The sequence below is a fragment of the Gavialis gangeticus genome, unplaced genomic scaffold (genome assembly GCF_001723915.1).
Source record: "Gavialis gangeticus isolate Ggan-Ray unplaced genomic scaffold, GavGan_comp1, whole genome shotgun sequence".
Classification (NCBI taxonomy): Eukaryota; Metazoa; Chordata; order Crocodylia; family Gavialidae; genus Gavialis; species Gavialis gangeticus.
In genome coordinates, this window is record NW_017729000.1 from 26407452 (window position 1) to 26419621 (window position 12170).

At 41.2% G+C, this 12170-nt stretch overlaps 1 protein-coding gene across 3 annotated transcripts in view; it reads right to left on the reverse strand.

Annotated features, from left to right (window-relative positions):
* The window catches only part of ATP10B (ATPase phospholipid transporting 10B (putative)), a 396833-nt gene that overhangs the window by 40481 nt on the left and 344182 nt on the right, over window positions 1–12170 (reverse strand). For all 3 annotated transcript variants that reach the window (XM_019506484.1, XM_019506483.1, XM_019506482.1), the window contains 4 exons: window positions 11155–11286; window positions 7967–8094; window positions 5518–5770; window positions 4252–4487 (listed from right to left, as the gene is read on the reverse strand). In XM_019506484.1, the coding sequence (XP_019362029.1) occupies window positions 4252–4487; window positions 5518–5770; window positions 7967–8094; window positions 11155–11286 (749 nt within the window). The remainder of the gene's footprint in view (window positions 1–4251; window positions 4488–5517; window positions 5771–7966; window positions 8095–11154; window positions 11287–12170) is intronic.

The following is a 12170-nucleotide window of genomic DNA, read 5'->3' on the forward strand; positions in this document are numbered from 1 at the left end:
ACCCTTTAATCTCTCTGAATCGAATTGGAACCCTCCAAATCGATTCGGAGACTTTCAGAAATGTTGGTGATTCTGAGATTTCAATAATATGTCTCTTTATTCTTGAGAATAGATTAAATAGACCTATTTTCAACCTCACTTCAACTCAACCTCTAATTTTTCAGGGATAATTAGTAACACTTTGATATCCAACTACTTCATTTGTTCTTGTAGATATGTAGGTATCCAGTTGCTACTGTTGGATACCTACATCAGTTGGCTACCTACGTCTCTCTTTTCCATTCCCAGTCGCTGTAGGTGGTGGGAGAGGTTCTATGGCCTGAGTCATACCCCCCTGCTGGGCATTTACAGTGTTGCTGTGTAGATTGCACACACTGAATCTACAAGTCTGCAAGCTTTTCTCTGTCTGATTAGAGACCATGCACCATCTCTGGCTCTGGGTTTTGTAGCAAACTCTTAGGATGCGCCTTGTCCTTGTTTTCCAGGCTAGTAGACACTCTGGTTTACAGTTCGCCCCTTTAGAGACACCTGACAGTTGAAACAAAAAGAGACAGGCTATGCAAAAGGAATTCTACATGAAACCTACCCTTTCCTTATAGGTTGCACATGGAATTAATAAATAATTTAAGAGAAAAATCCATGACTGTCAATTCCTCACTCTACCTTACCCTTCTTCTGTTAACCATTACTTCACATAACTCACCCTTCCTTTTTAAGCTTCTGGAGAAACCAACATTTCACAAAGGGGCATGAATGTGGACACGTACTGGGAGGAACACAGAAACAGAGCACTTCTAAAGAGTTAGATTATGTTGCCTCTTGCATCATGTTATCCTATTCTGCCAAGAAATCCACAATGGTTTCTTCAACACATCCACTTTCATTAACTTCATCAAAGGGTATAAAGGAGGCAGCAGGATCATCTGTTTCTGAGAGTTACACTAACATATTAATTGACAAAAGTTTCTTAGACTACACAAAACATCAGAACCTGTCAAAAACAGGAGGATGACGCATAAAACATTCAAACTTAAATAATTTTTGTAGCTGACTAGCTTGACAATCCTAACAGCACTAAAGATAGAGGGACAGCATCTAAAAACATACCGAGTTGCATACACAATCAACTACCAATTGTACAAACACAATTAAAAAGTAGACTGCTCATCACTGATTCACGCAAGACAGCTTTACAGTAGGTTTGTGATCACTGCGTAGATAATGGTGCTTTTACCTAACTTGGCTGCACAGATTTTGTGACAGATACCAAATATTTTTTGTTTGGTGCAATTACTTTCCATTTAAACTTAATATATTGCATAGGATACTATTATGTTAATGTTCTCCTGCTTTAACTATTTTCTTGGCAATAGCCCCACAGTGCAGGTGCTCAGAGCAGATGCTGTCCTAATCTTTATCCAAGAACCACTGTGTCTTCTCAGCAGTGGAAAGTTCTTCAATTTTCCTTTTGCCTGGGGCTACTAGTTTTCATTCCTGGCAAACAACCCTTGGAAGCTTGGCATTTAGTGAATAAAAACTAACAAATTTTATAATCCTTGTTTGTGACCTTTGGATACTTCTGTTATTTTTAAGCTCATTCCCTTCCTGTTATTTCTAAGCTGCATTTTGTTGAGATAAAGATTCAAGAAAATCTAGATGACATCTATTGTTTATACCTGGGTTTGAGAATTTCTCTTTGAAAATTGCTGGTAGCCACTGAGTGTTTTACACTTTTTTAAAAAGAAATACTCTTTTATAAAAGATCTTTACAAACTTTGCTATTCAGCTCTGTTAATTTAACCTTTGTCTCTTCACTTCCATAATGCTACAGATGGGATCTTTCAGAATCATTGTTTAGTCCTAAAAAAGGTTGGTATGCTGTCCTGTTTGTCTACCGCATGTTTGCACACCTGTGTCACCTAGAAGCATTGGTTTTGTCATGCAAACACATAGAAAGTCTTTGCCCTGAGGAGCTTACCATTTAAAAAGACAGCACAGGCAAAGGAAATCTTTTTATCCCCATTTTATAAACAGGGAGCTATCTTACCCAAGCTCACCAAGATACCACTATGCATCACTTAACAGATGGTAACATACATTGTGAGAAAAGTGCCTAGGCAGGAATCTGGAAGACAGACTGCAAGCAATAACTGGGTGCCTTCATTTAATGCCCTGCCATATTTGTCAAAGAAGATATCTTAATATTATTTCTTTAGTAGAAGACAGACCCATCAACAGCTAATATTGGCTATTTCAATTACAGAAACAAATCTTGTTCTATGAAGTGGATGTTCTACACTGGCACCTCAGAAACTGTTTTTACAATGGAAGAAAACGAGAAGTCTGAGCTGAACAAGAAATGATTAGTAGAGAAAATATTATCAGACAATAAACTCCTTGCACACACCTGAAATAGCATGTTCCACAAGGCAAATGGATATAGAAGAGTTCTCAATGTAATAATGGGGGCAATAGGATGATGAAGGTTGACCTGCCAGTGAACAGCTGCCATCTATAAGATTGATGTGAAATACCATATTTACTTGAGTCCAAGATAAGGATTTTCTCCAGTTAGCATTGGAAGAAAGCCTTGGATTTGAGTACAAGGCATTGGGGGAGTGAGGGAGGTTAGGCAGGCTGCTTTGGAGACTCTGACTCTGGGCTCAAGTCCCATGTCAGAGCTAGAGTCAGCCTCTGTACCCTCCCCCTTACTGCCAGGTGTGGCTCGGGCTCCAGCTCCATTTCCTCCCAGGGCATGGAGCACATGGAAGCTCCATACTCAGCCCAACCAAGCAGCAGTGGCGCAACTCAGGCGGCCATGGGGCTTGTTAGGATCCACAATTCCATGGGCTTCATGCTGTGCCCCAGGAGGAAATGGAGATGGAGATGGAGCTGCATCTGATGGTAAGCTGTGTTGGGAGTGAGGTCAAACACTTTTGAGAGCAGGCAGTGAAGGGGGCAGTCTACGGGAAGCTGACAGGAAGGCAGATCCTGTGGGGGGGGGCAGGCACTGGGATAGAGTCTGTGGGGGACAGGTGGGGGCGGGGTGGTGCAGACACTGTGGGGGCATGGACAGACTGCCAGAGAAAAAGGTGAGGCTGGAGACAGAGGGGAAAAGGGATGCCTGCTTCCCCACTATCTGATCCCCTGCCGCTGCTTTCCTTGCTGTAGCAGTAGGGGTAGGGGGGATGAATTTAAGATGATCCTATGATAATTAGATGCTACATATGGAAAATTATAACAAATTTAGAAATTTTCCATGTATAGCATCTAATTATTCATCTTAAAGTTGAATTTGACTTGGATATGGGTAAATACAGTTATAGGTTTCAGAATGTATGAGAGTGCTAACTGATATGACTGAGAAGCTGAGTGAGCCAGGCAAGAACATGAATTAAGTGTGTTTTTAAACTTACACACTGAAGGGAAAGATCAACAGGACTTGATGGGCATATGCCCTTGCTGGGAGTGATCTTTGCAGAATGCAAACTAGTGAGTACTCTGGTACTTAAGAATTTACTTCATAGATGTTTCAATATTTTAGAAAATAATTGTACCTCTTTTAGTTGACACTGGAAGGTTTAACAACACTTATAGATTCATAGATTCATAGGTGTTAGGGTTGGAAGCCTAGAGTCAGAAGGGACCTCAGTAGGTCATTGAGTCCAACACCCTGCCCTGGGCAGGAAATTTAATTGTTCTAAATTCAATTTTTTTTTTTAAATTTTAAAATCTGCTCAGTTTTTTTTCACAGAAAATTTCATTGGAAATATTTCTTTGATTTTTTATGTGGAAAATCTGACAAAATTTGTCAAAGTTGTGGAATTTTTCAGCCTGTCGTGATCGATTTTAATCACATACTAAGTCCTACTGAAGCCAATGTGTATGTAAACACATGCAACACTTTTGTACTTAAATTTTGAAAAATTGGTAACTATATTTTATCTAAAACTTAGACTTAATATTTGTAATTTTGTATTAGAAACATATTATGTTCAGTGGATTTTATCTTTAATGATAACTGTCTACGCTTCTCAGTTTGTTCCTTTTCCATGGCGTTATGCATTACACTTCAGTTCACTTTGGTGTCCTATCTAGAATCCTTGACAAAGCTGCATCCTGTAGTACCTGATTCCCAATCTAGGAAATTTCATTCAAGCCTACTTAACTGTTTTTGTTCTTCCACCTATCTACTGCCCTGTCTCACAAAAATATATCCTATTTTTATTGGCTGAACCTGGTGTTACTTACTATGGTACTGCTGAATGCCACTTGAGACTGGGAGCTGTCACAACATCCCAATGACCTCTTCCTTGCATGTCCAGGAACATGAGCCCTGGCACTCTGACACCTTCTCAAAGATTTTGCACTTTTCTGTTTTAAAGCAGCTGGTTTCTCAATCTCAACAGCAGGAAGAATGACTTGCTGACATTTTGTCCACTCTGCATCTTCCAAGTCCATATCCTTATGGGCCTCCAATCGTTTGGCTGTAAGACAGAAAACAAGACTGTGTCTCTTTTGTGTGTGTGCGCATTATTAGCAGTGCTGAGAAATTTATTTTTTTAAAACCAACTCAAAACCGTCACCAGAAAACCTTCAGCGCTCAGTTCAGTTCCTTGGCAAACCTCCATCTTAAATGTGTGTTATGGCAAACCAAATACGTTACATTTTAAACGAGAACGATGACTTCTATGGATTTCTCTTAGCACTCTTAGTGTTTAGCTGCACTTTGCAGTTCAGTGGCACAGAAGAATCAACTATGGTAATTAATCCACAGATTTGGTAATGTTTTCAGTCACACAGCACAAACATCTATTTGGCAGCGGCTGGGCAGCTTAATGACATTCTAAGCACTATGGGGAGCTGGAATAGTTATATGCCTGATAAATGCTGTGGGTCTAATCCTGTACTACTTACATAGGCAAAACTCCCAATGAAATAACAGAACAGCAAAGGGAGTTTAAAGCCAAATGGTAATTTTGTCTCAGTAAGGACTGAGAGATTAAACCATTAGTACTTATTAATGACAAAGTAACTATCAGCAATGGACCTTAGCCAAAACCTCCAACTCAAATAGCCCCCAAATCCAGGAAACTTCAGAAGCCGACTGTGCAGTTTGGGCCATCTCTAGCAAATGCATTATTGTTCCTCTCCCCTATATCACACAGCTGATTGTGTGGTAATTACTCCTGGACCTACTGAGTTTAATTACCAACTAATCTCACTTAGTGAGAATCTGGGAAAGCAGTGGCTGGCAGTTACTGCAGAGGTATGAATTTAAGAGGAAATTTCTTTCTCATAGACTTGAATAAGTAATCAAAGTAGAGCAGAAGCTAAGATGTTTGATGTGGGAATATGAAGACTAGCACATTTAATTTAAATGAACCTTCATATCAAGACATCATTGCCAAAAAGCAAACTAATCCTACACCTCACCAGTCAGGAAAAGGTACAGTAGGGTCAAATACAAAAAGTCATACAAAGAGAAAGGCCAACGTAACAATATACATCTCTCACCATTTTCCTGATGTGAAAACTCATTTCCATTGATAGTACAACGCCGAAACACCATTTTGTTCTCTGTTAGTGTCCCGGTTTTGTCAGAGAAAATGTGTTGGATTTGCCCAAGATCTTCAGTGATATTTAAGGCTCGACACTGTATAGGAAAATCTCTCTCTTCATCGTACAGATCAATGTCATTGTGAATCAAGAAAACTTGGCCCAATTTGACTAACTCAATGGATACGTAGAGAGAGATGGGGATCAACACCTGAAAGAAGAATTATCCTCAAGTTGTTAGCACCTCATTAGTAGGTTTTGTTCCTCTCCATACTTTTCAATACCAGGAAAATCCTGTGTCAGATGTGGTCATAACATGTTATAGAGGAACAAAACAACACATCTTTCCAAAGTCATATTCTAAAACTGAGTATAAATTGCCAGCAACAACTGTCCAGAAATGGGGAAATGATGTCCACATATGGATAGGTGCAGCAAATGTGGGTCAGCAGGCCCCCATCAGATTTGAAAGTGCTCAAATAGGGTTCACAACTAAATCTGGTTGAAATTTTTCAGACAAAAATGCTGGCTTGATTAACATGAAATGTTTCATTTGAAGCATTTAGGGTTCCATGGATTTCTTGCTAAATCCAAGGTGGAGTCCTAAGAAAGCTTTGCCTGAGTTCCTGGGGGACTGCTTCAGGACTAGACACCCAGGTCATCCAGGGTATTTGTTTAGATGGCGGTGCCCCTGGCTTATTGTTCCTTTAAAAGGATGGAGCATATCTTTGCAAATCCCATAAGCATCCCCTCTGTGCATCATGTCCACCTCTTGCCTTAATTCTACCCCCCAGGCTCTGAAAGCTTAAAATGCAGAAGTACTGGTTTTCATTAATAAAAAATAGCTCCTCTAGGGATTCAACCAATAGCTCAGAAAGTCGTCTTCATATTTCATTCATATTAAGCAAATTCTGTCTGCTTAAATCTTAGCAGCTATAACAATAAATAGGAAAAATAAATGCATTTTCCCCTCATCCCATAAAACGTTCTGTTAGGTTTAATGCGGCTCAAATATATGAGTTTCCTAGTTTTAATTTCTTTCTCCCAAATCAACACAGCCTTATCTAGTTGTTATTCCCCATCAGTAAAAACTACAATAATTTGTTTCACCATTTTTTTGGGCTCCTAAGCAGAATTCTTACTCTGAAATGGTAGAGGACAAATATGAGATTTGGACACCTGTATATCATGATTTCTAGAACTATTTAAACAACAACATGCATCCTATCAACATGCATGTGAAGGGTTAAAATAAGCAAAGAAAAATCTATTATTTAAAAGGAATAGTGTACACATATTTTACTTGAATTGAGCTTTAGGGCTCTTATACTTAAAAAGCTTTCCTGATAAAAGGGCCTCACCCAAAGGCAGAGCATCTGGTTCTTCTATTTCAGCTAAAATGTACATCTTATCTCTAGCAAATAAACAAATCCTTTCTGGCCAGTATTTAATAGTGTCTATAAACACAAAAATGTCTTGATCAAGTTGATTTTTGCTAAAGAGAGTAAATACTTCAGCCTACTACAGTAATGGCCCAGCATACACTAACAGTGTTATATTTTACAGCAAGGGCTGGCAACTTTGTCTAGTCTGATGTGGGACGGGTGGCTTCAGCAGCACATCAACAGTGGCAGGCTTCCCCTGCACCCCCAACAGAGCCACACAGCTGAGAGCTGGGCATGCCAGGCCCCTGCTCCCCAGGTGCTTCCCAGCTCCTGAGTGAGAGCAGCTTCCAGCCAGAGGGGAGGGGTAGCAGCTTCCACTCCCCTGGCCCTGGTGCAGTTCCCCTCTGGCTGAGAAGTGTGCCTAAACCACCCCTGCTTCTCCCAGCCCCCTGTTCCCCAGCTGTGGTACATGCGCAGTTTCCACCTGAAAGGGAGCAGCACGGTGGCCAGGGAGCTGAAAGATGCTTCCATGCTGCTCCTGCTTCTCTTTGCCTCCATGCCTCCTACCCAGCCCAGTCCCAGCAGAGCTTCTCTCCAGCTGGAAGCAGCAATCGGATGGTAGCCTTGGAGGAAGTGGTAGGGAAAAACAGAAACAGTGCGGGCACAGCTTCTGGCTCTCTGGCCCCAGCACAGTTCTGCTGCTCGGCCCCAGCGTGGGCACGGGCACGGGCACGGACATGGGCACAGGCATGGGCATGGGGAAAAGGCAAAGCCTGTGGCTCTGCTGGCCATATCCAGTGGCTCTGCAGACTGGCTTGGGCCTGCAGGCCATACGTTGCCAACCCCTGCTCTACAGCATTCTGTGAGCATTTCTTTAAAATACAGTTGCTCATTTGTAAAAGCTAAGAAAAAAGAAAAGTCAAAGTATCAAACATCTGGTACTTGAAATTTTTTTGGTTAGCCATTATATGCACCTTCTGAATCTCAAAGCCATTACAGAGAGTTTGTTTTCTTCCTTTTACCTGTAACAAGATGATCATTGTCAGGAACATGTAGAAACCAGCAAGTGCCAATGACAAGTAGTAACCATTTACATCCGGGACATTGAATGGTGGGTATTCTGAAAAACTCCCATTCCAAATGCCATGGCCTGTGGAAAAGATACACACTATTTTACTGGACTAAACTGGTGATATCCAAGTTGTGGAATGTGTGGGCTCAGCTGCTCAAATTAATTAAAAATAAATAAGTGTTCTCAAACAGTAGAATAACAGAATAATTGAAAATCAGGGTTGGAAGGGACCTCAGGAGGTCATCTAGTCCAACCCCCTGCTCAAAGCTGGACCAGCTTCAAATATATCATCTCAGGCAAGACTGTGACTAGTTGAGTCTTAAAAACCTCCCAGGATGGAAATTCTACAACCTCTCTGGGTAACCTGTTCCAGTGCTTTACTACTCTACTAGTAGGAAAGTGTTTTCTAATATCTAACCAAAACTTCCCTTGCTGCATCTTGAGACCACTGTTCTTTATTCTGTCATCTTTCACCACCGAGAACAGTCCAGCTTCATCCTCTTTGTAATCACTGTTCAGGAAATTGAAAACTCCTATTAAATCCCTTTTCAGTCTTCTCTTCTCCAGACTAAATAAGCCGAGTACCCTTAGCCTTTCCTTAAGTCATATGTCCCAACCCTCTAATCATTTTTATTGCTCAGCACAGGACTCTTTCCAATTTATCTACATTCTTTCTGTAGTAGGGGCCAGGCAATAGTTCCTAGCAATGCTGAAAACATACTCTACACTTGATCAGTATGTTATAGAAGTGTACTACTATATCCTACATTAACAATAATTATGAACTTGAAGTGTGTGTGTTTTTAGTTGATCACTGTCTGCAGGAGTCTCCCCAGAGCTCTTTTCCTCACCCATTTTAGTTCTCTCAACATTCTGTCTCTGGATGATCACATCGGTTTATACAGTTTCAAAACATCATCTAGGACAGGCATTGTCAACCAGGGGTATGTGTACCCCTGGGGGTACTTGGGAAGGCCCCAGGGGGTATGCATCAGCAGTGCGGAGAGGTGGGGGCACTTCCAGTGTTGCTGGCGGCACTTCCGGCTTTCCTGCCGGCACTTCTGGTTATGCTGCTGGTGCTTCTGGTTTTGCCACCGGCGCTTTTCATTTTGCCACCGGGACTTCTGGTTTTGTCCCCATGCTTGTCGATCAGCCGCGGGGGGACTCTGTCCCCCACACTCGGCTGCCAGGGGACCCCCTGCTTCTTGCCCGGCCGCCAGGGATACACCAACCAAAAAAGGTTGAAAACCCTTGATCTAGGCTGATATTTCCTTTCTTCAACACTGGCCTCATAACTTTAACATGGAGTCCATCCTCTTTTTTCTTACACCTTCCTCGCTTCCTTTTCTCTGCCTTACTGTTGACACCACAGACCTGTATTCTGAGAATTTAAATTTCTTCCTTTCCCTTGCTTCATATAACCAGGCCATATCCTCAAACTGATGCTGCTTCTTCCTCAGCATTTCCAAAATCCATCCATTTTTTTCTAGCAGATCAGCCACATTTCTTGTGCAGCGTTCAAGTACATCAAACCAGGATTACTGCAACATCTTTCTTTCCTGTCTCCCAGATATATTGCCCAAAAATGCCTTTGGCTCCAAAATGAATTTCTATATGGAGCCAGTATATGATGATACAGAAGAGGCAGGTACTGGAAATGCAGTCTTTCCTCATGGTGCCTGTGTCTTCAGACATATTTCAATAGATGAAACCTTGACTGGTTCACTCCTTCTTTTTCAGTCAATTTTGACCTCTGCCTACACTCCTGATTAAAAAGTATTATTAAAACCAACTGTGGATACATCTCTCTAAGGTGTACATCTTTCCAAGATGCGAGCAAAGTTTTTTAAGAATTATTTCATGCTCGCCACAAGAACACCTGTTAGGCAGCAATCACTTTTGGCTGCTATAGACTTTTATTCTATTTGAACAAGGGCTATTGTTCCATCTCACATATCACTTCTGCCTCCTGGTTTTGCATTATCTACAAATAAAATACTGATCATGAATTCAGCAACAGGATTTTTATTACAGGAGTTCTGCAAGTTTATCATTCAAAGTGCAAACTATTTTCTGGTCTGAAAGACATTTTGAAAGGATGAAAGCTAACAGACTTGTTACTTTTTTACATGTTTCACTCAGAAAGAGTGCTTTATGTTTTGTCTTCCTTTTTGTTAAATATGAGCAAATAAAATAGTCTTTAAATGTTTATTTCTTTTTGCATCTGGGACCACATATCAAGCTTTGTATCAAAGGATTTTACTACTCAAAAGAGTCCTTTCACATCAGTGTGACAAAAGACAAGTGTCTAGATCTGTATGACAGTGGCCTAGGAACAATGAAAATAAAGTCTCTCACGAAGAATTTGATTGTCAAATTGAAATCCCATTTATGAGCCACTGCAACATGAAGCAAAAAAATTAAGAAGTGATTACATCAGTTTTATTGCTCAACTGAAGTAGATTCCTCTTTTCTGATCCTCATTTACTTCTAAAAGTATTAATCTGATGGCTTTCTGGCCTATCACATAACAATACTCCAGGCCAACCTCTAGAAAAATTCACAGGTGTTCTGCAATACAACTCTGCATGCATGAAATCCCACCGCAGCAGCAGCACATGGGAATGTTGGCTCTGATCAAGTTTAGTGAAAATGCTTAGAGGCCACAAAAGAAGCACCACCTTTCTAGTCACTAAAGCAGTGGCTCCTGGAAAACTCTTGAGACTTAAACTTTCTTCATCAACATTTCAAGAACCTGGGCTGATTGATACAGTATAGACAATCAAAACTGGAAGGAAGCCTGTCATGCAATGTGTTGCAAAGTAATGAAGGTAACAGCTTCTGTGATTAGTAATCTAGCAAGTCATACTGGAATCAATGATGAATCTGACCCGAAAAATTTCTACTCAGAGCAGAATTTTCTCTTACACCTGGATTATGCGGGTTTGGTATTTTAATTTTAATTTGCCTGTAATTCACCACTGAAGTTTGAATGAAGAAAGTTGAGGTTTGCCAGAGTAAAGGTTGTTCAGACCAACTTTGACATCACTCACATCCTTCATAAAAACAACCCTTAAATCACCCCAAAGTATAATAGCACATCAAACAGAAGCTGAGATTTACATTGTTATTGCATACCAAGTGCTCCAATCAGACACATAATGAACAGGAGCCCCACACAGAAGAAAATATCCATGTTCATCCGTCGCTCTATCTTGCTGCGTTTGTAACGAGGGCCACTGTTGCTTAGCATGGCCTTCGTTTCATGACCTTCAAAACACAAATAGAAACAGTTTCATTTAATTAGTTTAAACCCCCCCCCCGCTTCTAACCTTGACAGAAAGAAGAACCATGTCTAATAGTCATATCCTGGTGCCTCCACAATCTTCACTTCACTCCAAGAATGCCCTAGTGTAGTGACTCTCAATCTTTTGGCCCTGCAGGTCAGAGCAGTGATACAGAGCTGCTCCATGGGCTAGACTGGAACCTGCACCACCCCAGCATCAGGCTCCAGGGCTCTGTGCCACATCTGCCTGACTCTGAACACCAGGATCAGGCTCCAGGGCCCTGTGACACTGGGATTGGACCCCTGCCCCACCCTACATGCCACAGTTAACAGCCCTATGGGCTGGATTACACAGTATTGAGGTCTGGGGCTGGCCCATTGGCCATGGGCCTGGGGCTGGGTTTGATGGGCCTGGGGTTGAGTACCCCTGCCCTAGTGGAAGGTTTCAGTAGTAAGTGGTGCAACAGCTGGAGAAGGATAAGTGCTCTTCTGTCTTCTATACTTGCTATTACTTGTTGGGAAGGAACAGGTTATAATACCATAGGCATAGAAGACACATTATAGCAGGACACTTGTAAACCACTGCTGTGGGTCTGTAGCGTCCCAACTGCTGTTTCAAAAATTAAACTTAAGTTGAAACATTTGTGCATTGCTTACATGAGGTTACACCATGATCAAAGTTCTGCCTATGCCTAGAAACCTACTAGGTTAGCAGAGTTAAGGCACATCTGTAGTTAACAGCACACAGTTAAACAATGTGGATAGGTTCACATCCTACTTTAAATTGCAAATCATAATGTAGCCTTAACTATGAATATAGTTATGTTTCCATTTATTTATAGCTATAGCTATACACATAGGCTTCTAT